We start from the raw sequence: 24820 nt of genomic DNA on the forward strand, positions 1-24820 counted from the left end.
AGAACCCATTTAACAATATCCCACAAAATCCACCTACAATGCCTAAATTCTCGTCACACTCTATACCCACCGAGGAGGATTTACCAAATGGTACTCCTACCCCACAACATCTCACCGGTAATTTTATTGCCAAGTCCGCCTTCATCCAACTAGTTGAGAGGAGCCAATTCGGGGGAATGCCTAGTGAGGACCCTCATTCTCATATGGAAACATTTTGTGATTATTGTGAAGCTATCTCTCAAACGGGCGTGACTCAAGACCAAATAAGATGGGTCTTATTTCCTTTTTCGTTAATCGGCACCGCAAAGCAATGGTTGAAGGGCCTTGATAAGGCCACTCTTGGAATAGATTCTTGGAAGAAGTTAGCTCTAGCTTTCTACAAAAAATTCTACCCACCGGAAAAGACCAATATGCTAAGAGCTCAAATTACGGGTTTTAAGCAAAGGGATGAAGAGTCTTTGTATGAAGCTTGGGAGCGGTTCAAAGGTATTTGTCGCTCATGTCCTCACCATGGACTTAGCGAATGGTTTTTAGTGCAACAATTTTGGAATGGTTTATATGAAGATTCAAGGAACATTCTCAATATGGGATCAAATGGAATGTTCACCGAAGTTGATGACAATCAAACATGGAACAAGATTGAGGAAATGGCGGTCCATAATTCGCAATATAGTAGGCCTCGCAAGGCTACTAGAGGAGGAAAGTATGAAGTGGACACCGTTACTCAATTGGGTGCTCAACTTAGTGCTCACATTGACACAATCAACTTGAAGTTTGAACAAGCTATGGCTAGGCTTGAGGAAAACTCAAAATCATCAAAGCATCATGTCAATGCCATGACGGCATCCTCATCAATCCCAAGCGGGATATGTGAGAATTGTGGAACCTTGGGTCATGACTCAAGTGAATGTAGGGGAACAACCGAACAAGTTAATGCTTTCCAAGCTTACAAAAGTGGCACCCCTTATTCAAATTTTTACAATGAAAATACCAAGTTCCATCCAAATCTCTCATACAAGAGCCAAAATGTCCAAAATCCTCAACCAACATACACTCCACCACCCATGAGAAATCAAAATCAAAGACCCTTTTTCAATCAAAACCAAAGTTACCAAAATCAAAATCCATACAATCACCACAATGACCAAAGTTTTGATGTCCAAAAAGCGGTCCTTCAAATGCAAAAAAATCAACAAGAGTTTTTCACCCAAATGCAAAAGGATAGCCAAGCAAAGGACACCACCATCAACAACATTCTAGCTCACACCAAGATGTTGGAAACACAATTGACCCAACTAGCATCCTCAAACTCACAAAGGCAAAAGGGGCAATTACCACCTCAAGGTAATCCCCCTAGACATGAAACGGTTAGTGCCATTCACTTGAGAAGTGGTACAACATATGAAGCAATCAAGGAGCAAGTTGAGAATGAAGTTGTGAGAGCTAGTGAGAATGAAGTTGTGGTGCAAGGTCCCAAAGAAGGGGAATCATCGAAAGAAGAAAGTTTAAAGAAAAATGAAGACAAAGCCAAAGAGAAGGAGCCCATTGTGGTTAGACTTCCTTTTCCAAGTCGTCAAGCCAAGCCCAAATTTGATGATCAACTTGGAAAATTCATGGAAATTGTGAAAAATTTAGAAGTCTCAATTCCTTTCACGGAATTAATCAATCACGTTCCGGCCTATGCAAAGTACATGAAAGATATCCTCACAAAGAAGAAGTCAATCCGGAAACTTGAGACTATCGCCTTCACTAAGGTGAGTAGTGCAATACTTCAAGGGAGTTCACCTCCAAAGTTAAAGGATCCGGGAAGCTTCTCAATACCGTGTACCATTGGCGACACAACGATCAACAAAGCCTTATGTGATCTAGGGGCTAGTGTGAGTGTCATGCCGTACTCGGTAAGTAAAAGGGTGGGAATGGGAGAGCTTAAATGTACCAATATCACTCTTCAAATGGCCGATAGATCGACGAAGACACCATTAGGGATATGGGAAGATGTCCCGGTGCGAATTGGGAAGTTTTTCATCCCGGTGGACTTTGTCATTGTTGATATGGAGGAAGATTCCAACATTCCGATTATCTTAGGAAGACCTTTCCTACACACCGCGGGTGCGGTGATTGATGTGAAACATGGAGAGCTCACTCTAGAAGTGGGAGATGAAAGCATAACTTTTAATCTTGACAAGACCATGAGAGCTCCTCGTTTGCATGAGCCATGTTTCATGATTGATCACTATAGCCGAAAAGATGAAAGGAAGAAATCGGAACTCCAATGGAGGAAGAAAATTGAAGATGCTCCATTCAAAGAGCAAGTGAATTGTGGCAAGGAGAGCTTGCAAAGCTCATCAAAATCAACCAAGGAAGAAGATGATGGCCTCATTGGCCAAGAGAAGAGATTGGGAGAGTTGTCTCCATCCAAGCAAGAGATTTTCAATGATCAACTCAATGAAGTTTGTGGTCTTTGGGACGACGAATTTGAAGGGATCTTTAATCCCTACATTGGGCATGCTATTGATCATGATCAACAACAAGGGCCACGGTCTATTGAGGACCTCTACCACAACAATGAACAAGCTTTTAATTATTTCTTCGAGGTGTTGAGCAACATCAACAACACCTTGAACATGCCCCCTTGACATCTCATCAAGAATGAGAGTTTGGTGGAGTCCTCCCTAAACCACCACTTGTAAATATTTCTAACTCCCTAACTTACTTTTTAATTTTTGTATTGCATCTTTGTCATTTTTGGATTTTATTTACTTTGATCAAAATAATTGTCATGAAAAGAGAGAAGTGAGGGAGGGACTAATGATTTTAAATTGATGTGTAGTGCTTTACCTTAGTGTGGGGATGGCAATTGCCTAGGCTATTCATGCCTTAGTAGTGCCCCCACAATGAAGAACACAAGATTTGAAAGAAAGAAAGAAAGAATGATAAGGGAAATCCGGGAGCAAAGGACAAGGATCCGAGCGGATTCCTGATAATCCGCCCGTCTGAAGAAATCCGAGCGTCCTGCTGAGAAGACGCCCGTCTTGGGCTGTGCTGAAAACTACAATTTCTTGTCTGTTGAAGAATCCGAGCGGATTTCTGGAAAGACGCCCGTCTCACAGAATCCGTCCGTCTTATGGACAATCCGCCCGTCTTGAAGCTGAAGAAAAACAAAGAAAAATATCTGGACAAGAATCCGTCCGTCCTGACAAGAATCCGCCCGTCTCATCTCGAAGAATCCGAGCGGATTCCCCAGAATCCGCCCGTCTCTAGGCGGGATTTTTGAAAATTTGAAGCTGAAGAATCCGAGCGGATTGCGCCTAATCCGCACGGATTGTCCCTGCGTCCTAATATGGTCGAGTTCTTTAAATACCTACCCCCACCTTCATTCATTCATTCATTCACTCATAAACACTACCCATAACATCAAAACCCTCATCCTCTCCATCTCAAAAACAAAAACCCTCATCAAAACTCACCAAAATCAAACCAAACCATCCTTCAAACAACAAATTAATCACTCCATCTTCATCAAAAATCAAAACCAAGCACAAAATCTTCACCTTTGAATTGATTTTTGTTCTTATAAAGGCAAAGCCTTTCACCTTCAAAATCGATTTGGGCATTCTACAATTCGAAGATTTTTGACTCCTTACTTGGTTAGCTCATAAAATGGCAAGAACAAAGGGAGCAACAAAAGCAAAAGCAAAGGCACCAAAGACTACAACTCTCTCTCAAAGGCAAAAAGCTCTACAAATGAAGAAAGCTATGGCAATGGTGGTAGCAACACCAAGCTTGGAAGTACAACCACCTCAACAAATTTCTATGGAAGCATCACCTTCTACTCCGGTAATTAACCAACTCTTGCATTATCCGGAGGTAACTTTCATTTCCGATGCCCATAGAGATACATTTGTCAAGTTTGCTATGAAACAAATCCAATCCACCAAATTCATATGTCAAGATGCTTTAGAGAAGTTAGGTGTTCTTGAGCAAACAAGAGTCTTTTTCAATGCCATGGGTTTGAAGAAATTGTTTGAAATGAAGGAAGTAACATACCCCTCCCTTGTTTTGGAATTCTTAAGTTCTTTAAAAGTGACAAAAGTTGAGAATAGGGAAAATATTGAGTTTCGTCTAGCTAACACTAGTAGACGCATTACCTTTCCGGAATTGGGTAAAATTTTGGGTCTTAGCGATGAACATAAATTTTATAAGCAATATGGGAAGTATGATCCCGAGCCTCTTTGGGAGGCAATCTCCGGGAAGAAATTTGAAGATTTTAAAGCTTGTCGTGCTCTTTTGGTCCATCATCCGGGCATAAGAGTATGGCACAAAGTTGTGGGAAATACCATAATTGCTAGGAAAGACACCAATCATTTTACGGGACTCGATTTTATTCTCCTTGAATCAACTTTGAATATTGGAAGAATTCATACCAAGCCTTACAATTCTTTGAGGCTATTGGTTGATAGATGGCTCCATGTAGATAGTGGGAAGAAGGGTCAAACCGTAATTATTAATGGCGGCCTTGTCACGGTCCTAGCCAAGCACTTTGATCCTAATTTCAATAAGGATAGCAAGTACAAGGCTAAGGATGGTGGCCATCTTATTGATATGTCCACCTTGATTAACAAGTTTAAGTGGGTTGCTCACAATCCCCTTGATACCAAGTTTGGGTGGCTTACTAGTGAGGCTCGATCATTCACTTTACCCGCAAAGATTTGCCGTCTTAGTGTCCACCGGACCAACTATTTACTTCCCCTATCCAAGGACGCCGAGTACATCATTCAACAACAAAAGGGTGATCATGAAACTCCCTCCTCTTCCATTGTTATACCACCTTACCCCTATGATTATGAAGAGTTCAAACCGCAAGGAGTTGAAATTGGAAAAGATTATGTAACTCTTCTAATGCAAGCCATGCACAAGCAAGCTTATGAAGATCGGAAGAATGCTTATTTGGCTCAATATCCTCCCCTCTTACATCTAGCTAGGCAAGGACTCCTTGATCCATCTTGTCCTTTGCCTAGTTGGGCGGATAAAGAAGCCTTATTTCCGGGTGCATCTAGGGACGTGGTGGAAGACAATGAGGTTGTTGGAAATGGTGAAAAATTTGATGATAACATTGAGGAAGAAGCGAGTAGAGATGAAGAAGGAGATGGTGAAGATGATGATGAAGAAAGCAATGAAGAAAGTGCCAAGGAAAGTGGCAATGTGACCACTTCTCATGAGGGAAGTGGTGATGATGATAGCATGATGGAAGACTAGCCTTGGAGACTCCTACTCTCCCATGGTTTGTCTATATCTCTTTGTATTTAATTTCATTTTGATCATTGTTGGTTTAGTCCTAGCAACATCAAAGGACTCACACCTCGGTTCCATTGAGGTGTTCTTTATTGTTCCCATTTTTGAAAATCCAAAATGACAATCTAGTCTCATGCATAGCATAGTGTGTGCATGAACTATACCCATGCTTTGACATTAGCAATAGTGTCTTACTTGGTTTGGGAAAGTTAATGCATACGCAACGGGAGGTAATCTAAATTATCCTCTCCGTCATAACAAAAACCATGCATCATGTAGTATAGCTTAGTGTAAAATTGCATTTAGTATAGAAAATCATGCATCATTTTGCATAATTTCCATCATTTTGGCCATTGAGGACAATGCCCATATTAGTGTGGGGATGGGAATTCTAACACTTAACTTTTATCCAAAAACCATAACATAAAAATTGAAAAATTTCAAAAGAATCATAAAAATTTGAAAATTGAAAAACCAAAAACAAGTTCATTTCCTTTGTATATATTGTCTTGTATATATTGTGTTTGTTTCATCCTTGTTCACTTTGATCGACTACGCCACATCCGAGACATGAGGATATTGAAGACCGCATGGTATGATCTTTCCAATCTCCTTTTTCCTCTTTATGTTAATGACTATGTGGCTTTATTTTGATTGATGCGGTATAACAATGTGAACTTAGGATTGCATTTAGTTTATATGTCATATTAGTTGCACTACTACAAAACCTGTCAAGGACATCAGTGGGTGGACATCTGATTTTTTAAAAATCTGATGTAATAATTATGCACATCATATTTTTTCAAAAAACCGATGTTCATATAAAGCTATGTACATCGGGTGTGTTTTTAAACCCATGCCCATTATTTCTGACCTTAATGGACATGTCGTTTCTAATAGAACCCATGTCTATTTAGTGGACAATTACATCGGCCTTACATAAGTCTGATGTTAACCCAATCTCCATTTTGCGCGCAAAAAAACTGCCTCCACAAATTCCCCTAATCTAATATAATTAATCCCCCCATCGCATGCACCTCCTACTTAGCTTATTCTGTCATTTTGTTTCCTTAATAATAAAAACCTAACCTAATTAATCACTCCACCTTCGTTCTCCATTCATTCATATATTCATTCATTCATTGATCACTCCGTCATTATTCTTCATCGTCTTCATCAGCAACCATCATCAGGCGTATTGTCGGCGGCAAGATCATCGTCTTACCATCATCTCAGATTAGGTATTTTTCTTCTTAATGTTTTTAATTTAGGGTTAATTTGATTGTTTTACTGTATTGTGTTATTTTATTTGTTCTATTTCCAGTTTTGTTTGAATAATGAATTATGGGCTCATAATAAATTGTTGTTTTGATAATCAAATTGGGGGTTTTTCCTAATACCTATTTATCGCATGCATTCCTGGTTAATATTGTAAGATTTTGATTTGCTTGCTTAATAACAAATAACAAATGTAACAGTGTGAATTAGGTTGTTTTTTTTATTCTATACTATGTCTACAAATCGTTGTGTTTAGTTAGTAATCTACTGACTGTTGGGTGTAGAGGGGACGGAGGTTGAGTGAGTGAAAGGTAGAATAAGAAACAAATTTGGGATCCTGATTATACTTGCAGTATGTATTTGGGTCTTTAGTGGATTGTTAGTTATGGGGTAGACGATGTTAAGTATGTAGTTGTTTAGGTAATCGATTTTTTAATTACTCGTCCCGAATCGTACAATAATATCGTATACTTTTGCAAAGTGAATCCTCAAAATAACCAAGGTGGATTGTTAATTATGCAGATTAGGAATATGGATCGCGAATGGATGTTGGTTGATCGGTTGGATCCTATATATAGGAAAGGGGTAGAGGATTTTGTTAGTCATGCTATCAATAATGCAGAGAATGTGGAACAGATTTTTTGTCCATGTGTTAAATGTGGAAATAATGAGTATGTAGATCTTTGTAGAATTGAAAAGTCACCTCTTATGTAATGGTATTGACAAAAGTTATACAAGGTGGATTTGGCATGGGGAGGATGTGTTGCCTACTATGTGTAGTAATTTAGAGGATGATAGCAACTTTGAGGGAGATGATTTTGATGAAAATTACGATCGAGTAGACGATCTTATTAATGATTTAAAGCAATCCACTGAAGACCCAACTGAAATTGAGAGGTTTGATAGGCTGTTTGGTGATGCAATGAAACCCGTATATCCTGGTTCAAGTTTCACACGCCTATCTGCAACTTTAAAATTATATAGTTTAAAGGCGAAAAATGGATGGAGTGATAAAAGTTTCACAAGTTTGCTTGAATTGTTGGGGAAGATTTTACCCGATGGCAATGAACTCCCTAGACGTACCTATGATGCTAAGAAAATTTTGTGTCCAATGGGAGTTGATTATGTTAAGATACATGCATGTCGTAACGACCGCGCATTTTGTTTCGAAAAGATTATAAAGATTTAGACAAATGTCCAAAGTGTGGTGCTTCACGTTACAAGTTGCCAAAAAAATTCCCAAAAAAATATAGGGGTCCCTGTTAAAGTTTTGTGGTATCTTCCCATTATCCCTAGATTTAAAAGAATGTTTTCAAATTTAAAAGATGCGAAGAACTTAACATGGCACGCTGATGGTAGAATTTCAGATGACAAAATTCGCCATCCCGCCGATTCAACACATGTGGAAAACCATTGATCATTTGTTTCGAATTTGGATCCGAGGATAGAAATTTAAGGCTTGGGCTATGTACTGATGGTATGAATCCGTTTGATAATCTAAGTAGTCAGTGGAGTACATGGCCTGTTTTGCTAACAATTTATAATCTGCCTCCTTGGTTATGCATGAAGCGTAAATATCTAATGATGTCACTACTGATTTCGGGGCCTAGGCAACCTGGAAATGATATAGATGTTTACCTAGAACCTTTGATTGATGACTTGAAGTTATTATGGGATGAAGGGGTAGAGGTATATGATGCTTATCGTCGTGAGACGTTTAATCTACGTGCCATGATATTTTGCACCATTAATGATTTCGACTTATGGCAACCTATCGGGTTATACCGTGAAAGGTGCTAAAGCGTGCCCAGTTTGTGAGGAGGATACGATTTCTGATCGTTTAGTTCATGGTGGAAAGAATGTTTACCTGTGTAACCGAAGAATGCTCCGCCGCTCACACCCTTATAGGAAAAAAATGAAGCCATTTAATGGGAAACAAGAACTTAGAAACCCTCCAAAAATTTTAAGCGGGAAAGAGGTTTATGAAAAAGTCAAAAACATTGAAAATAATTTTGGTAAACCATATAAGAGGACAAATAATGGGACCTTATACAAAAAGAAGTCTATATTTTGGGATTTACCATATTGGAAACATTTGTCCGTGAGACATTGTATTGATGTCATGCACGTGGAGAAAAATGTGTGTGATAGCATTATTGGCACACTCCTCAACATCACTGGTAAAACCAAAGATGGTCTCAAAGCTAGACAAGATATGGTTGCTCAAAAGATACGACCGAGTAATTAGCACCACAACTTAGAGGTTCAAGAACCTATTTACCCCTGACTTGTTTTACTTTGTCACTTAACCGAAAAAAAGAAGTGTCGTGAATGTTTACATGGGGTGAAGGTACCGCAAGGCTATTCATCCAACATAAAAAATCTTGTGTCTTTGACTGAGTTAAAACTTGTAGGCTTGAAATCACATGATTGTCACACTTTAATGCAACAATTGCTTCCAGTAGCGCTTCGTGGAGTTCTGCCTACTCCTGTTCGGGGAGCTATTATTAGACTTTGCTATTTTTTCAATGCAATATTTAGCAAAGTCGTTGACTCAGATACATTGAATTCTTTACAACGAGATGTTATTACTACTATGTGTCAACTTGAGATGTTTTTTCCTCCTTCCTTCTTCGATATAATGCAGCACCTAATTGTACATTTAGTGAGGGAAATTAAGATTTGTGGACCAGTTTTTTTAAGAAATATGTATCCATTTGAGCGATATATGAAACCCTTAGCCGGCTATGTAAGAAACCAAAACAGGCCAGAAGGATGTATGATTCAAGGGTATGTGGCGGAAGAGGCGCTGGACTTTGCCAATGACTACATGTCCGATGTTGAGTCTATTGGGCTTCCAACGTCTCGACATGAAGGAAGAATAGAGGGACAAGGTACCCTGGGAAGAAATGTAGTCACTGTTAATCCAGAAACCCTTGCTCAGGCACACTTTTATATTCTCCAACACATGGTCGATGTGCATCCATATTTAGAGAAGCATCAAACCCTTCTAAGTGCAGAAAATCCAGATAAAGGAGAAAGGTGGTTAACCATGGAGCATAATCGGTCATTCGTAAAATGGTTCACAAATGAAGTAGATATTGAGCTGATAAACGACCGTGAGAAAGTAACTGATGAGGTAAGGTGGTTAGCCCATGGACCTGGGATGCATGTGTTAACTTATCAAGGTTATGACATCAATGGGTATTCGTTTTACACTAAGGATCAAGATGATAGAAGTACTATGCAAAATAGTGGAGTAGCTTTGATGGCTATGTCAATGAGTGTTGCTAGTGCTAAAGATAGTAGACCTGCTTATGATGCTCAGCCATATTTTGGTGTCATTAAAGAAATTTGGGAGCTAGACTATGTTCAGTTTAGGATACCTGTTTTTCGTTGTATGTGGGTTGAACATAGTAAGGGTGTTCGAGTTGATGAAATGGGCTTCACGCTGGTTGATTTTTCACGTGAAGGCTACAAATCAGAGCCATTCATTATGGCTAATCAGGCAAGACAAATCTTTTATGTTACAGATCCAGCGAATGGAAAGTGGTCGGTTGTTCTTCATGGTAAGAAGAAATTTACGGGTAAGGAAATCATGGATGAAGTTGATGACGAATTGCCCCCTTTTTCTTCTGGATTGCCTACTTCTACAAGCATCAAGACGTAGATGACTTTTATCTACGAGATGATCATCAAGAAGGGTTATGGGTTGACGATTAGCTAGTTATTGTTACAATCTGTAATTTACCTACTTATGTTTTTTTAAACACTATCTCATAACTGCAATCTTGATTATTCTTTGGATTAAAACAGTAGGTTGTTTCTTTTACTATCAATATTAATAGTCTTGCTTATGTTCTATTCTTAAGACAATTTCATCAGCATTTTAATCTCTAAATTCTTAAATCGTTGTTTATTGTTTCCCCAATAATTCTTTTGTATGTATTCGTACTCTATTATATTAGCTTGTTTTTATTAATTATTTTATGCCCCTCTGTTCCCTTTACCATAAATGTTGATGCAGGTCATCATGTCTTCTTTACCATCTACTAGTTCAGTTTCTAAGAGAAAAAGCAAGAGCGTAGTCCTTATGAAGGAGTTGACATTATTACGTGATCAAGGTATAAAGTCGACAGTAGATTTTGATGACGATGGTGAGCCTATTGGAAAGAATGGTGCTAAGTATACTAGTTATGTTGGTCTACTTGGACGCGCGAAAGTGCCAATCACTATTAAAACATGGAAGGATGTTGAAGAGGACCTTAAGGTGAAGATTTGGGAAGATGTTTTGGTAAGATCAGAAGTCCTTGCTAATGATCGTATCTTAACAAATATGTAGCTATAAAAACTTTGACTGTACAAGTTATTTACCAATTTTCTATTTGTAGACGATCTTTGACATTCCAGAGACAAAGTTGAAGCAAGTTATCAGCATTGCAAATACTACATGGACCAACTTTAAGGCAAAGTTGACTGCGCTTTACGTGTTCAGAAAACCCCCTAAAGGTCGAAAGTTGCCTGTTGAGACTGATCCGGTAAAGAAATATCCTTACTTAAAAACTGAGGTATGGCAGAGGTTTAAGGAGTCGCGCTTGATCAAGAATTTCTAGTGAGTAGTCACCATTCAAGTATATATTTTAATTGCATTCGAAAATAACTATCATTCTTTTAAGTAACATATTTTTTGCGGAGCTATCGGGACGGCAGCTTCTGATAGGCAGAAGAAGAACAAGTACCCCCACAGAATGTCTCGTGGGGGTTATCGGAAAACAAGGCAGAAATTGGAAGCAAAATTGAAAGAGAAAGAAAAGGAAAAAGAAGAAGCGGGCAACGATGAGTCGGGAGAATTATCTGATGAAACCCCAACTGTGATAAAACGGGGTGACTTGTGGATAGAGGGAAGAATAGGGAAAGATGGTGAATGTCTAAATCCGGAGACTAAAAAAAAAGTTGAAGAATATGTGAGTGTCACACTTTCTGACTATAGTTGATTTATTAATGTTATATATATTGCACGAAATTAAATTTGTTGTGGCTCATAACTTCCAATCGAAAGCGGTGAAGGAAATGGTCAAGAAAAAGGAATTTGTACCGAGTGGGAAGGTTGATGAATTAACTAAGGTACTTGGAACTGCTGAGCATTATGGTCGTGTAAGAGGTGTTGGGGGTCGAGTGGGGCATAAGCAATACTTTGGCACATGCCCCAGAAAGCCTGCAGCAGCAAAAAGTGAGGGAGGATTATCGCCGGAGTTTCTAGAGAAGCTGACCAAGCAGATCACTGAAAAAGTACAGGCCGATATTTATAAGAAAATGGAAATGATGGGAGAGAAACGGAGTAACGAGAATATCAGTTACTCCGTCCATAATGAAAAAGATGATGAGGTCGAGTACATTGATAACAGTATGCCTGATAAATTTCTTGATAATCCTGCCCCATCATTTGATGATATACCTGAGAAGGTAAATAAATAAGAAACAAGTCACCCGCACTTTTGCTTAGAGTAGTTAATATTGTAGTAATGCTCATTTGTTTGTCCATTATTGTTCCTCAGGGATTTGAGTGCGAGCTATCTGTGCAAGATAATGCTGACTTGAAGAAGGTGGCAAATGGACGAGTATTCAAGACCACTGAGAAGGCATCAGTATGTCACGGTAAACCAATTGGAGTAGAAAATTTAAGGGTATGCGTTTACGTTATCATGGAAGATATGGACGACATACCATTACCTGTACCAACTGATGATTTTGCTACTGTTGGTGATGCAATTGGTTCATTTCTTCTTTGGCCGAAGAATTTAATCACTTTTGCTGTTGCCAGGTATGAAAGTCATACTTAATTGAAAATTGCATAAGTATTTCAAAGATATGAAAGTGGTAATTATAGCTTCTCCATTTTTCTTCGGGAATCTCGGAAGAAACGTGAGGCGAGAGAGACAGAGGCAAAGTCGACAAAAACTCAAAATGCAAAAAGCGAAAGACAATTGAGAGTCCTAAGTCAAAAAAGGTAGAAAGTGGTAAGAGTAGAACAATTGATCAGTCCACGGCAAGATCAAACAACAACTTGAAAACTCTTTTGGACCAAAAATTTGAGTCCAGACGATTAATGTCCAAGGTAGTCAGTATGATGGGCGATACTCAAGTAATCGATGTCTACTTGACCGAGGATGTCTTAGGATCTAAGCGAACTGCGCGCCTAGCCAAGGACGACATTATCGCACTATTGAACATGGAGAAGCTTTCCCTTCCAGTCATTCAGACTTTTCTTGGGTATGTAATGACTCCGGATTTAAAATTGCATCTCATATATTTAGTTTGACATTGGTCATTGATTTTATCTTACAATTTTGGTTATACTTGTATGTTTATTGTTATAGGTACTTGTTTAGCGTCTGTGACATCAAAACGTATGGGTTCTTATGTCCAGAAGTGACTTCATTATTAGGCCATGCTCAAGATGATGCAATAACACTTATCTCTACAAGGATGCAAGCCTTGAAAAAAAAATTTACTTCGCTCCATATGGTGCTAAGTAAGTACTCAGCCTTACCGCCTCGTATTAAAAAATGTATCAACAGTTTGATTATTGATTATTATGTAATAAATTACAAATTATTCACAGGGATCATTGGATGCTCCTTGTATTTGACGTTGTTGATCGTAATCAAGTACTTTGGTTTGATTCAACGGGAAATTCAGTGCCTTCAAAGTTAAGAACCTACATTAATACGTAAGTTGAACTTGATAGTTATTATGCATGCACAATGTTATTTGAATGTCCATTTCGAACTATATTCACGACAATTATTTATTGGAAACCTTATATAGAGCTATACGAGTGTACGGCTACAACGGTGGGGCAAGAAAGAGTTCTCAAACACCGCAATGGCTGAAAATTAATGTAAGTTCATTACTATATCAGATGTCTACTTGTTTTATTACGTTTAAATAGCAAAAAATGGTTGCTTTAATTTGCCGACATGCTGTTTTAGTGTGCTCGTCAAGAAGGTGATACAGAATGCGCGTACTACATAATGAGGTACATGCTGGAAATTGTGACTCGTTCAGACCCGACGAAAGCTATCGATGAGGTCAGATTACCCGAAATTTTAAAACTCTTGTATAATGTTTTCAAGTAATGTTTACCCCTTGCACGATCAACAATAACTATGATAGCCTATGATGGCCTGCTTGTTGTCGCCTTGCCAAGTTTTACTACCATAAAATCCCATTATTGAGCTTCAGCTGTTTTAGTATTTGTGGTATTATATAAGACGTCGTCATGTGCATGATTTTCAGGTTTTTCAAGACAAAATGGCATATTCACAAGATGAAATCGATGAAGTTCGGGACTTGTGGGCGAACTATTTTCTGAATGCCTAGTTGTAGTAGTAATCTATTAGTTTGATTCTGAAAACTCTGTTTGTCTCGGGATCTTGAAGGCCATGTTTTGTTGTCGTAAGAAACGTATTACGAAACCTTTGTTGGATTGTTTAAATTAGCTGCTTGAATTCAAACAATGTATGACGAACAACGTTTGTCAAAATTTGGTATGAATTTGATATGTTTGGTTGAATGGCCTCCAATTTGGGTAAGCCATCTATGAATGGAATATGGTTTGCCATTTATGAATGGCCTCTGTTTTGGATTAACAGTTCATTTGCATTAGAAGTACCATTTCCAATTTTTTTTTTTTAAAAATTGACAAAATAATGGACATCGGTTCAGCAGGAAATTGGATGTAAACTGTTTCTAAAACACATGAAGTTTTGGAAAAACTCTGATGTGTATGGGTACTAAAGGACATCGGATTTGGAAAGTAACTGATGTACAAGATTGTAAAGGACATGGGATTATGAGTAAAATCTGATGTGTATCAATAATAATGGACATGGGATATATAAGAAATTCGATGTCCATCCAAGTAAAGGACATGGGATTATGAGTAAAATCTGATGTGTATCAACAATAATTGACATGGGATATATAAGAAATCCGATGTCCATCCAAAAATGGACATCGGTTGTAAATCCGATGTGCATTACTACCATAAGGACATGACCGAACTCTACATCGGAGCACTATCCCATGTCCATGACCCTAAAACTCCGATGTAGTAAAGGGTTCTTGTAGTAGTGTTGGTAGAATCATTTGCATTAGGATGTTTATATGTTAGTTGCATCATGGCATGTAGTTGCATGTTAGAAAAATTTTGCGAAACCGTCTACTTGGGAAACTTGACAAGTGTATATAGGCCCTAGTAGATGCTTTTTATTCTTAAGACTTTGCTTGTTAGAATGCTTGTAAAACACCCTAGGATGTGTCATGCTAGTATCCTTTGACCCATGGTTTAAGGCCGAGTCAAGAGTACCTTGTGGTGTGATAACTCCTTGGCTACCGTTTATTCCAAGGTGACCCTTGAAACCATGCATACTTCCATCATTCATCCATGTTCTACCATACATTTTTGTCATCAAAGGGAATGGGCACAAAAAGAAATCAATTTGAGTTCAATGAAATGAAAAAAAGAAAAGAAAAAGTTTGCAAAATGCATCAAATGAAAAAAGGAGCAAAAATAGACTCCTAAGCTTCAAATACAAGGCACCCTCGTTACTAATTGGGGTGACTTTGAAAATGTTCAAAAAGAAATGCAAAAAAGTTGTCAAGTATTGAAATGCCAAAAATCAAAAGAAATGGCAAAGAAAGTATTCTCAAATGTTATATGCCACAAGAAATTGGGGGGAAAAACAAAAACAAAAGCAAACTCCCAAATGAAACTCAAATACTATCGATCCCTTTATCCATCGTATCCATTTTTGTGCATGGTAGAGAGGGGACGACCCTTCTTCTTGTCTAGGCAAGAGGGGGAATTCCGCGATCCTCCAGTGTTTCTAACACCATAGGAAGTCTACTCTTGACAAAAGCATTTAACGATTGAGGACAAAGGTACCCTAGCTTGACACATTTTGGAGGTGATTTATTGGTATCCTTCTAGGCTTAGTAGTTTGAACAAATTGCATCTATGAAGGATTGTGTACCCTTGAATTGCTTCCCTTGTAGATAATTTCCGCCACTTAGATGAGGAAAGTGGCTATTCTTTTTGTAGATGCATCCATTATGTGTTTTTGTGTGCTTAATGTTTGGATGTGTCGCCATTTTGGCAAGACCCACCTTGCCTTGCAAGAAGGCATCCTACCTCATGGTTGTCTTGTTGTGAGTTGAAGGGGCGGAGTGAGACCCGCTAATTGTCTCATATCGGCTATTATTATTAGGTTAGGTTAGTATTGGTCCTAGTCTTTGTCACCTCTTTACTCGGGACGAGCAAAGGTTCGGTTTGGGGATATTTGATGTGACCATAATTAGCGCATATTTAGCCCCCGAATTACCATTGTTTCCATGCTTTTTAGTGCCTATTTGGGTCATTTCTTATCTTTAGTTCTTTGTTTTGCATATTCTTTGAGGTTTTGATCCCTTGGTAGGAAAGGAGTAAGAATCTTGCATTTTCATGGCAAAACGAGGCTAAATTGATCGTATTCAATGACCAAGCATCAAGGAGAAACAAGACTAGAAGGCCTTTGTACATAGCATAGTAGAAGAGCATTGTTGAGAAAAGGATCCTTGAGTCCCCAAGGAAATCCCCAAGGAATTCGTGAAGAAAAGGGAAGAAAAAGAAGAAGGAAAGTTCTTTGAACTACAATCCGAACGGATTGTAGAGAATCCGTCCGTCCTCGCCAGTCCGAGCGTCCTCACCAGGAATCCGCTCGGATTCCCCATGCCCAGTCCGAGCGTCTTGTTTCTTGATCCGCTCGGATCGTCCACCCCAGATCCGGCCGTCCCGACTCCCAGCCGCACGGATCACAGCACAGCACAGTTTCGTTCTTCTAGCTACGAAATGGAGAAGCCCTTCTCTCGGATAATCCCGGAGGCTCCTTGCTCAACTTAAAAAGTGTAATTACTAGTTTAGCCCTTAGTTAACCCTAATGCATCCTCCCTAATTTTCACTATAAATACCCCATTAGTCTAATTAGAGGAGCATGTTCTTCTTATCAATATTTAGAGTAGTTAATATCAATCAAATCTCTCTTCAATATTGTAATCAAATATTAATCTAGTTTTAATCCAAGTTTTAGTTCTTGAATCTCTCTCTTGTTCTTCATTTATTTTGGGTAATTAGAAGATTATTGGGTTTATTGGGAGATTGACAACCTTCCATCAATCATCAAGTTCTTCTATTATTCTTTGCATCTTTATTATTGGAATCATTAGTAGGTATAATCTCTTAATCCCTTTTTAATTATTGCTAATTACTTTCATTTATTCATCATGTTTCATTATGTTAGTATGATTGACAACCTTTCTAGCATGATCAATATGATAATGAGTGAGTAGTCTCTTAGCTAGGGTTTAATGGGTGATTAGGGGAAACCAACATGGGAAATGATTCATGCTTAAATTAATATGCTTTCATATCTTATTTGCTTGCTTGTTTTGATCTTAATACATGCACATGTTATATTTGATGAAATGCTAAGCCTATGAATCCTTGCATTTACTATCATCTTCTATCCTTTCAACTTGACTTGTAAGACATAACCCAACTCGAGTCTTGTTAGACCATGCATGTGTTGAGTAGGGAAGATTAAGTCGACTTGTAGGTGTTGTACAATCCAAGAGATTCGGCTCCGGGACCCAAACTTTCCTAGGATTGTAAGACATAACCCAACTCGATCCATCACAACAATAATTGCTTGCTTATAATTTGAGAACATGTTTGTATGATCATATCCCATGAATCCCCTATGAACCCATGACACCCTAGTGCTTTTAATCAATTGTTTACACCCCTTATTTCATTTATCTTGCTAGTTTATTTTCATTGTTATTTTAGTTTAGTGACCTTCTACATCAACCCAATTTGTGACACCCCTAGACACCGCTAGTTACAATAGAATCTTCATTTCAATACCCGTCCCTTGGGATCCGACCTTTACTTGCCTCTTTACTAATTGTAGAGTTGTTTGTGAAGTATAAATTGTGTTTTGTATCGACCATTGACCAACGACCACATATGTTTAATTGTGAACACCAAATGGCTCCGATCAGGTATTTTGGATAATGGTTTGTATTTTGGATGATGGTGACTTGGTTTGCAACCCAAGTCACCCGTTTTATCATTTATCCTTTATGTTCTAAAATTTCATCTTTAAATGCTTGCGTTTTGAAACATAAGATTATTCACTTAAAGGTGATCTAATAGACAATTATAATGACGGGTTTCATTATATGTCCACATGCTTAAGGCTTGTGTATGATCATTTATAAAGTGATTCTGAGTCTATGAACTCTCTTAAAGGTATGTCAATCACCAAGTACTCATATGAATTCAATAACAATTAGTCTACCTATGAGGTAGTTCTCCTTATAAATCAACATCATTAATTTGTGTCTCATATGCTATCTTTGAATGTTTAGTATTCTAAAGATAGAGTGGGAGAAAAATGAGGACACAACACACAAGACAAAGATTAAAATTGTGTACTTGTGTAAATGAAGATCTACGCAAGAGAGAATGATTTGAATAAAGGTATATCTATTTACATAGTATGCCGAATAGATGAGACCAAAAGAAGTTTTGGAATAAAATGACTAATGTAAAGTCTCAACAAGTTTTTGACTGAGTTTATGAAACAATTTGACCAATAGTTTAAACCATGAGATTTACTTAAGAGCCTAAATGAATCAAAGTAACATACTAGTTATGATCGAGTTGCAAAATTGATATACCGATATCTTCAATGGCCAAAGTTTCAACCACGCAAATGTCATTGCTTAACCTCCCTATGAAATGGTTAAACCTCCTTCCAAAAGGGTATTTGTGAAGGACGTATTCTAGATATTGTTTATACTTGAATAATGACATTGCTACACATCATTATGACATGAGTATGTTGGAGATTTAAAATCTTTTCCGTAAGGTTGAGATGAGACCACTTCAAAATTGGTATTTTGAAAGGATATGATGGGAGCATATATGGTTTTATCCTAGTTACTTGGCAAAGCAATTTATATTTAAATTCTTGAATAAAAATTTTCGATTGAGAAGTCAATTTCGAAATGTGTTGAATTGAGTGGGAGTTAGGAAAATCTCATGTGAAGACATAGAATTTGGTGGGAGCTATCATCCTTGAATGTTTAAAACTCATCACTCATTAAAGAATGACGAGCAAATACCTTCTTTCATAAAGAAGCTTTTGAGTTTTCAATTCTGGATGAAAATGGACAATGATGAATCCAACTACATCGAGGGATGTTGGATTAGTATCAAGAGATACACATCGTGTCAACATATACATAGGTTATTCATATGAATGAAAATGGGATTACCATTAGCAGTCATGGTAGATCATTGAACCTAAGAACGGTTGATCTCATGATTATTAGTAACTAATGTTTCCGCCATTAGAATAATCATGTACATGTCCAATTATGAATCATATGCATAAGAGCATGATGATGGATGGTAAGCCATAATAGAAACGTCATGTATTCTCAAGAAGAATCCGATGAGCGATTTCGGTGTTTGACGGAATACTCCATTATGTGATAAGAAGTTGCACATATTGTAGAAAATCCGAGCACATATGAGGATTTATGAGAATCCCAATTCTTTCAAGCCTTGAAAGAGAAATGAGAAGTTTTGAAAGATGCTTGGTTGAATAAGAGGTTATTCAAAAATAATCTTTCCTAGTTAAGCTAGGACTTGTGAGAAGTGCTAAGCTAAATAATCTTGTCAATTGTTACAAGATTCTACAAAACATATACCTAGTGCATTGTGTGTGGATGAAATACTTGATCAGTACAAGTTATATTATTCATCACAAATTCGTTCATTATGTGATAGTCGATAAGAAAGTTCTTTCAAGTTAAAGAACCGAAACCAAGGTCAGGAACCTTGATGTGTACTTGGTAAGATTCATGCTATGAGAGAGAACATGAATGTGAAGGAAAATGCAAGTGTAAGAAGTTTGAACACATGGACACATGGGATGTTAAACTTCTATTGCAATCAATAAGTGTTTACACTTATGATATACATCACAAGGTTATAATATGATATTGACTACCCGAGTGTGATGTCGACATTTGTCGTTTGAGTTATTATTAACTCACTTTGTACATTGTTATATCCAAACGGGTTGTAGAGACAATTGAACCCCGTTAAAGTGAACATGGATTAACATTGTTTTTGCCCATAGTTACTTATATGAGGTGACGTCTCGAAGTGACTAGAGTGTGATGCGATTGATGGCAAGTTCAAGTGCCATAGAGTCATGTGAGATGACTAGTCGATCACATAGGCAGATTGTTAGGAACTTTTTGTCGGGCCTAATGACCGCTTATAGAGTTCTGGCAAATTTATATAGCCTGGTCGTGGTGAGAGCTACTATAGTATTCAAAATGAGTCGATTCTTTTGACTAAAGGCTATTCACCTAAGATGGCACAGTTTCAGATTAACTTTGATTTGTGTTACTACGACCTTCGTAAATGGGGTCAAATGGGCATATTTTGGGTTATGATGGTGTGGCTAGTCGAAGGGAATGAGTGCGATAGGAATTGTCCACCCCTAGTCAGGGTTATAACAATATCTCGGGGCCACTCGAGGAGTAATGAATTGGAAATGCGTGGCCACGCTCGGAAGGTATCCAGAGTGGATAAATCCGGTCAATCGTTATTCTCCGGATCGAGGAAACCACTCTCGATATGATCACTTGCAAGTACGACCTGAAAGACACCTTGCATTGAGTGGGAGATAGTAATAGGACAAGAGAATTGGTGACGCACACTTGTCGAGGACAAGTGGGAGATTGTTGGAATATGTGTCCTCCGACAATAATGCGATCACGACTATTGATCATGATGATCACATGTTTAAGTCTCATTAAAATGAATACAATTGGGAAGTAATATTGTTACTGTCAACTGGTCAACATATATCGGTAATGATTGGCTGACTAGAGTTTGACATTCTTCGTCGTGAGACGGTGGTGATCGATTGACCCCTAGGTCATACCTAAAGGGCAATACTCTTAATTGATTATTTAATTAATCGTATAATGTTGCGAGTTAATTAAATTACTTGAAAATTGACGGACGATTTTGGAAGTAAAATTTACGTATCATATTGAAATGTGATTAAATAAGATACGGTCTGAGTAATTGAATTGTATCATTACTCGGATGAAATAATTGTTTAATGTAACAATTAAATTGAATGAATTGTTATAAATACAATCAGTTGTAATTTATAAATGGTAAAATATTTTGGCACAAGTAATTTTATAATTACTAAGTCGATTTTTGTATGTGACATATTTTTTATTAATACGTTGATTTTTAATATGTTAAAAATTACATAACAAATTTATGTCACATATGACATGTGACATATTGACAATTGACAAATATAATATGGATTCCATATTACCAAATGGACCGAAATATAGGAAGAGGATTAAGCTAATTAATTATTTAATTAGTAGCTAAACATAATGATTGTTTTGCTTTAGTAGCCATGCAAGCCTATGGTGCATTGTGAAGACAAACAAGTCCATGCATTGGCTTCCCTTTATTCCTCCTCTTACACGGTTTTGGGAAGAAAAACTCATCATTGTTTTTCTTATAATTTTACCTAATAATATACTAAGTGTTATGTATTATTATTCATTCTACTTATCATCCAAAAACATAAGTTCTAGAGAGAAGAAATTTCCTCCTCTTCTTCTCTCATAAAAACCGAAACATATAAGTGTTTTATAAAAGTTTTGGTTCAATTTTCTACCTTGATTAATATTATACTAGTATTTTGTAATATTAATTAAATTAAGAGAAGCCTTGGGTATAAAGCTTGGGGAGAGATCTTATACTTAGATCTTGTTCATCCATAAGGGAAAGCTCAAGATCAAAAGAGAAAGGTGATCTCTTTTGTGCCCTAATAACCGAAATCCATCAATGTAAGGACATGATTTCTCCTCTATTTTATTATTATTTGCATGCATAAAATCCGTTTTAATTTTATGACAAATTAATTATAACATATTTGAATATGTTCGTATGTATATGAATCTACTTTTCCTTCAGTTTAACCTAATGTTTATGTAGTTAAGCACAACTTCTACCATAATCCTACTATAATTTAAGTCTTTAAGATGAACAATTGAATCTTAGAAAGATGAAAAATGACTTACAAAATATAAGATTGAATCCGATGAAAGTAGGTGCAAAATCCTTATATTGATTGCCCAATTCCCTTTTCCTTCTTTTCTCTCTAAGTTTTGTTTGAGTTTATGTTGAATAATAAAAGTGATGGTGGAAAGATTGAGTTGGGTATATATAATCATAATGAAAACTTTTAGGAAATTAGGAAAAGCAATAGGAAACTAAAATAATAATATAATAATAAGGTAGTCTTATAGAAAAGTATTAGAAAATGTCATACAGAAGGTGTTGAACCATATAGATATATATTTTTATGTTTTGATGATGTCAAGAGTGCTTTATATTCTATATACTCGTTGCGCTTAATTGTTTGTTTTGTCCTTTTAGATTAGACGTATGAATCGCAAGCATTAAAGAATTGTGATGGAAGTATACAAGAACATATTATGATCAAGCCCTCAGTCAAGGATCAAGACATTACAAGATATTAAAGTATTATTCAAGCATTCATGAGAAGATGACGATCATTCAAAGATTAATCAAGCTTGAATAATGAAGAAGCTTACATTCGAAGATCTCCTAAGAAGATTAGAATAGTGTAGATGATTATCTCGTAATGGTAACGTGAGATTGCACTTCTTAGATTGGTAAAGTTATAGCTTCACAACCATAACATTACTTATATAAGAGCTCAATGTTATAGCTCTTTTACTATAACATTGAGACGTGAAGTTTATATTATGCACGACAAAAATAGTTTTTAAATTATTTTTAGAAAACTGTTTTATTCTTTTAAATGTTTTTAGTAGAAGTGTTTATTTTACAAGGAAGCTTATATTCATATTGAGTGTGGTTTTATTTAAAACTTATAATTAGTAATTATGTTGAATCAACTTTTGAGTTGAGTCATATTACTAATTAGGGTTTCTAATACTACACACTCTTAAACCCTAAATCTAACCTAATGTCAAGCTAGGGTTTTCACGAAAAACAAGGCCTATGAGCCATGTGGACTCTCGTGTAAACCTAATAATATAAGTTAAGTATTGTTAAGGTTTTATTCTCTAGAATTATCTTAACATATCTTATATATTTAACATGATAAGATATTTTTATTATGGAAAACTCTTATCATATCTTAAGATTTAAGGAAAAGATAATAGAAGAATAATTCATAAAGTTATCTTTTAGTTATTCACTATCTTTTCTTAAGATTTTAAGGATAGAAATAATACGATATGATTTGTTTACATATCATATATTTCGGCCATCTTAAGATTTAAGGAAAATATATTAAGTATATATTTGATTGAATTATCTTATATCTTATATCTTTTCTAAGAGATTGCTTAAATAAAATAAGGAAAGTTGATATGATTTTTTCCTTATTGTCATTCGGCATATCTAGCATTAAGGAAAGAATATTAGGTGAATATATGATAAGATAATCTATTAACGACTTATATCTTTTCCTAAGATTTTATGGATAAAAATAATAAGATATTATTCTATTTACATATCCTATTATTCGGCCATCTAGGGTTTCATGAAACTGTGAGCCTTGCTTCCTCTTTTGCTATAAATACTCTACTCTTTGCTACATTTGAAAGCAAGACCTTTGAGCATAACTTTGATTTATTTTAAGAAAGCAAAAATCGTGTGTTTCAAACAAGAAAACCGTTTTGCAATTTTCGAAAAAGGTCGTGTGTTTATAAACTTGTGCATTCGTTCTTTCGTTATCGTTATAAGATAATAGTGCTTAATCGATTTCTTACTCGTTCATTAACGTGAAATTTTAGTAGAATCATTAGTGTTTTCTTATTAGCGTAAGTTAGTCACTCGAGTATTTAACGATACTCACTTGAGTTACAACTAGGGTTAGTTGTACGAGTTGGGTTAGTAAATTTGTAATCCGTAGAAAGGTACTAAATTTATTAACCGAGAATAGTGGACGTAGGTTTCGATTTGTGAAACTGAACCACTTCAAAAATCCGTGTGTCTCTCTTTCTCTTTCGTTTATTTACATTGTTTTAACTCGTAAATTGGTTAATTAGTTAAAGTTTAATCAATAAATTTTAAATAATTAATTATACACTTACAATCGAAAAATAGGTCAAAGTTTTTAATCCTCAATTCACCCCCCCCCCCCTCTTGAGTATTTCAGATCGATAGACTCTTCAGAAGGGTATTAGGAAACTATATTATATTAGGTATTACTACCAATTATATTACGTATTATTATAATTATTATTATTACTATTATTATTATCCTAATACCGTCACTAGAAATATCTTCCCATCTCATATTATTTATTATTTTCATTTTCGTCTCATAACTTAATTCCGTAAAATAATAATATGAATTAATAATATAATTTTATAAAATACTTTTCACATTTTTTACCGTTTGACTAACCTTTGACCAAGTCTCAAAGTACGGGGTATTACACAAACCTTATACTTGAAACCCGAGTTATATTAACCCAACTCGAATGTTTATTAACGCAAACTGGCCGTTATCCTCAAATAACTTGAGTACAACCTACCTGCAAATGACCCAACTCGACCCGACCCAAATTCATGCAAATCTGAACCCAAATTGACCTGACTCGAATCCGACATGATTGACTCGTTTGCTAGGTGTAGGTCACTTCACATTTCTTTTCTTGGTTCAACTTTAACTGGTTATTATAACACCCCAAGGTATTGAAAGTAAAGTTGTCCCACATCGAGAAAGTGAGGAGCTTATGATATGTTTATAAAGGATGCTACCTACCAATTTAGAGTAAAGTTGTCCCACGTCGGGAAAGTGAGGAGCTTATGATATGTTTATAAAGGATGCCACCCACCACTTAGTAACAAGGCTTTGTGCTTTTGGGCTTAAGTGAGAACAAATAATGGCCCAAAGGTACACATCTCATCTTATCGGGGTTGTGTTACGATTGTGTTTGGTCGGGTTGTTATAAATGGTATCTGAGCAACTCTACGACCGTGTGGTGGTCCTATGGTCATGAGTACCTGGGTCACCTTTTT

The 24820-nt window shown here is 36.6% G+C and overlaps 2 protein-coding genes and 1 non-coding gene across 3 annotated transcripts; 2 read left to right on the plus strand and 1 right to left on the minus strand.

Moving 5' to 3' along the window:
* Nucleotides 1–410: 410 nt before the first annotated feature.
* Nucleotides 411–517, minus strand: LOC141602996 (small nucleolar RNA R71). The gene has a single exon (XR_012524897.1). It is a non-coding gene; the product is annotated as a small nucleolar RNA R71 (small nucleolar RNA).
* A 7803-nt stretch (nt 518–8320) lies between these two features.
* Nucleotides 8321–10240, plus strand: LOC141602067 (uncharacterized). Its single transcript, XM_074422377.1, has 2 exons — nt 8321–8810; nt 8985–10240. Exons 1-2 carry the CDS (start codon nt 8321–8323, stop codon nt 10238–10240), a joined length of 1746 nt encoding a protein of 581 aa, XP_074278478.1.
* Nucleotides 10241–12976: 2736 nt separating this feature from the next.
* On the plus strand, nt 12977–14198 carry LOC141598432 (uncharacterized). The gene is made up of 5 exons (XM_074418170.1): nt 12977–13102; nt 13193–13300; nt 13399–13471; nt 13563–13661; nt 13870–14198. The coding sequence occupies exons 2-5, from the start codon at nt 13203–13205 to the stop codon at nt 13951–13953; spliced, it is 354 nt and encodes a 117-aa protein (XP_074274271.1). The 5' UTR covers nt 12977–13102; nt 13193–13202; the 3' UTR covers nt 13954–14198.
* Nucleotides 14199–24820: the final 10622 nt, after the last annotated feature.

Source organism: Silene latifolia, chromosome 9 (genome assembly GCF_048544455.1).
Source record: "Silene latifolia isolate original U9 population chromosome 9, ASM4854445v1, whole genome shotgun sequence".
Classification (NCBI taxonomy): domain Eukaryota; kingdom Viridiplantae; phylum Streptophyta; class Magnoliopsida; order Caryophyllales; family Caryophyllaceae; genus Silene; species Silene latifolia.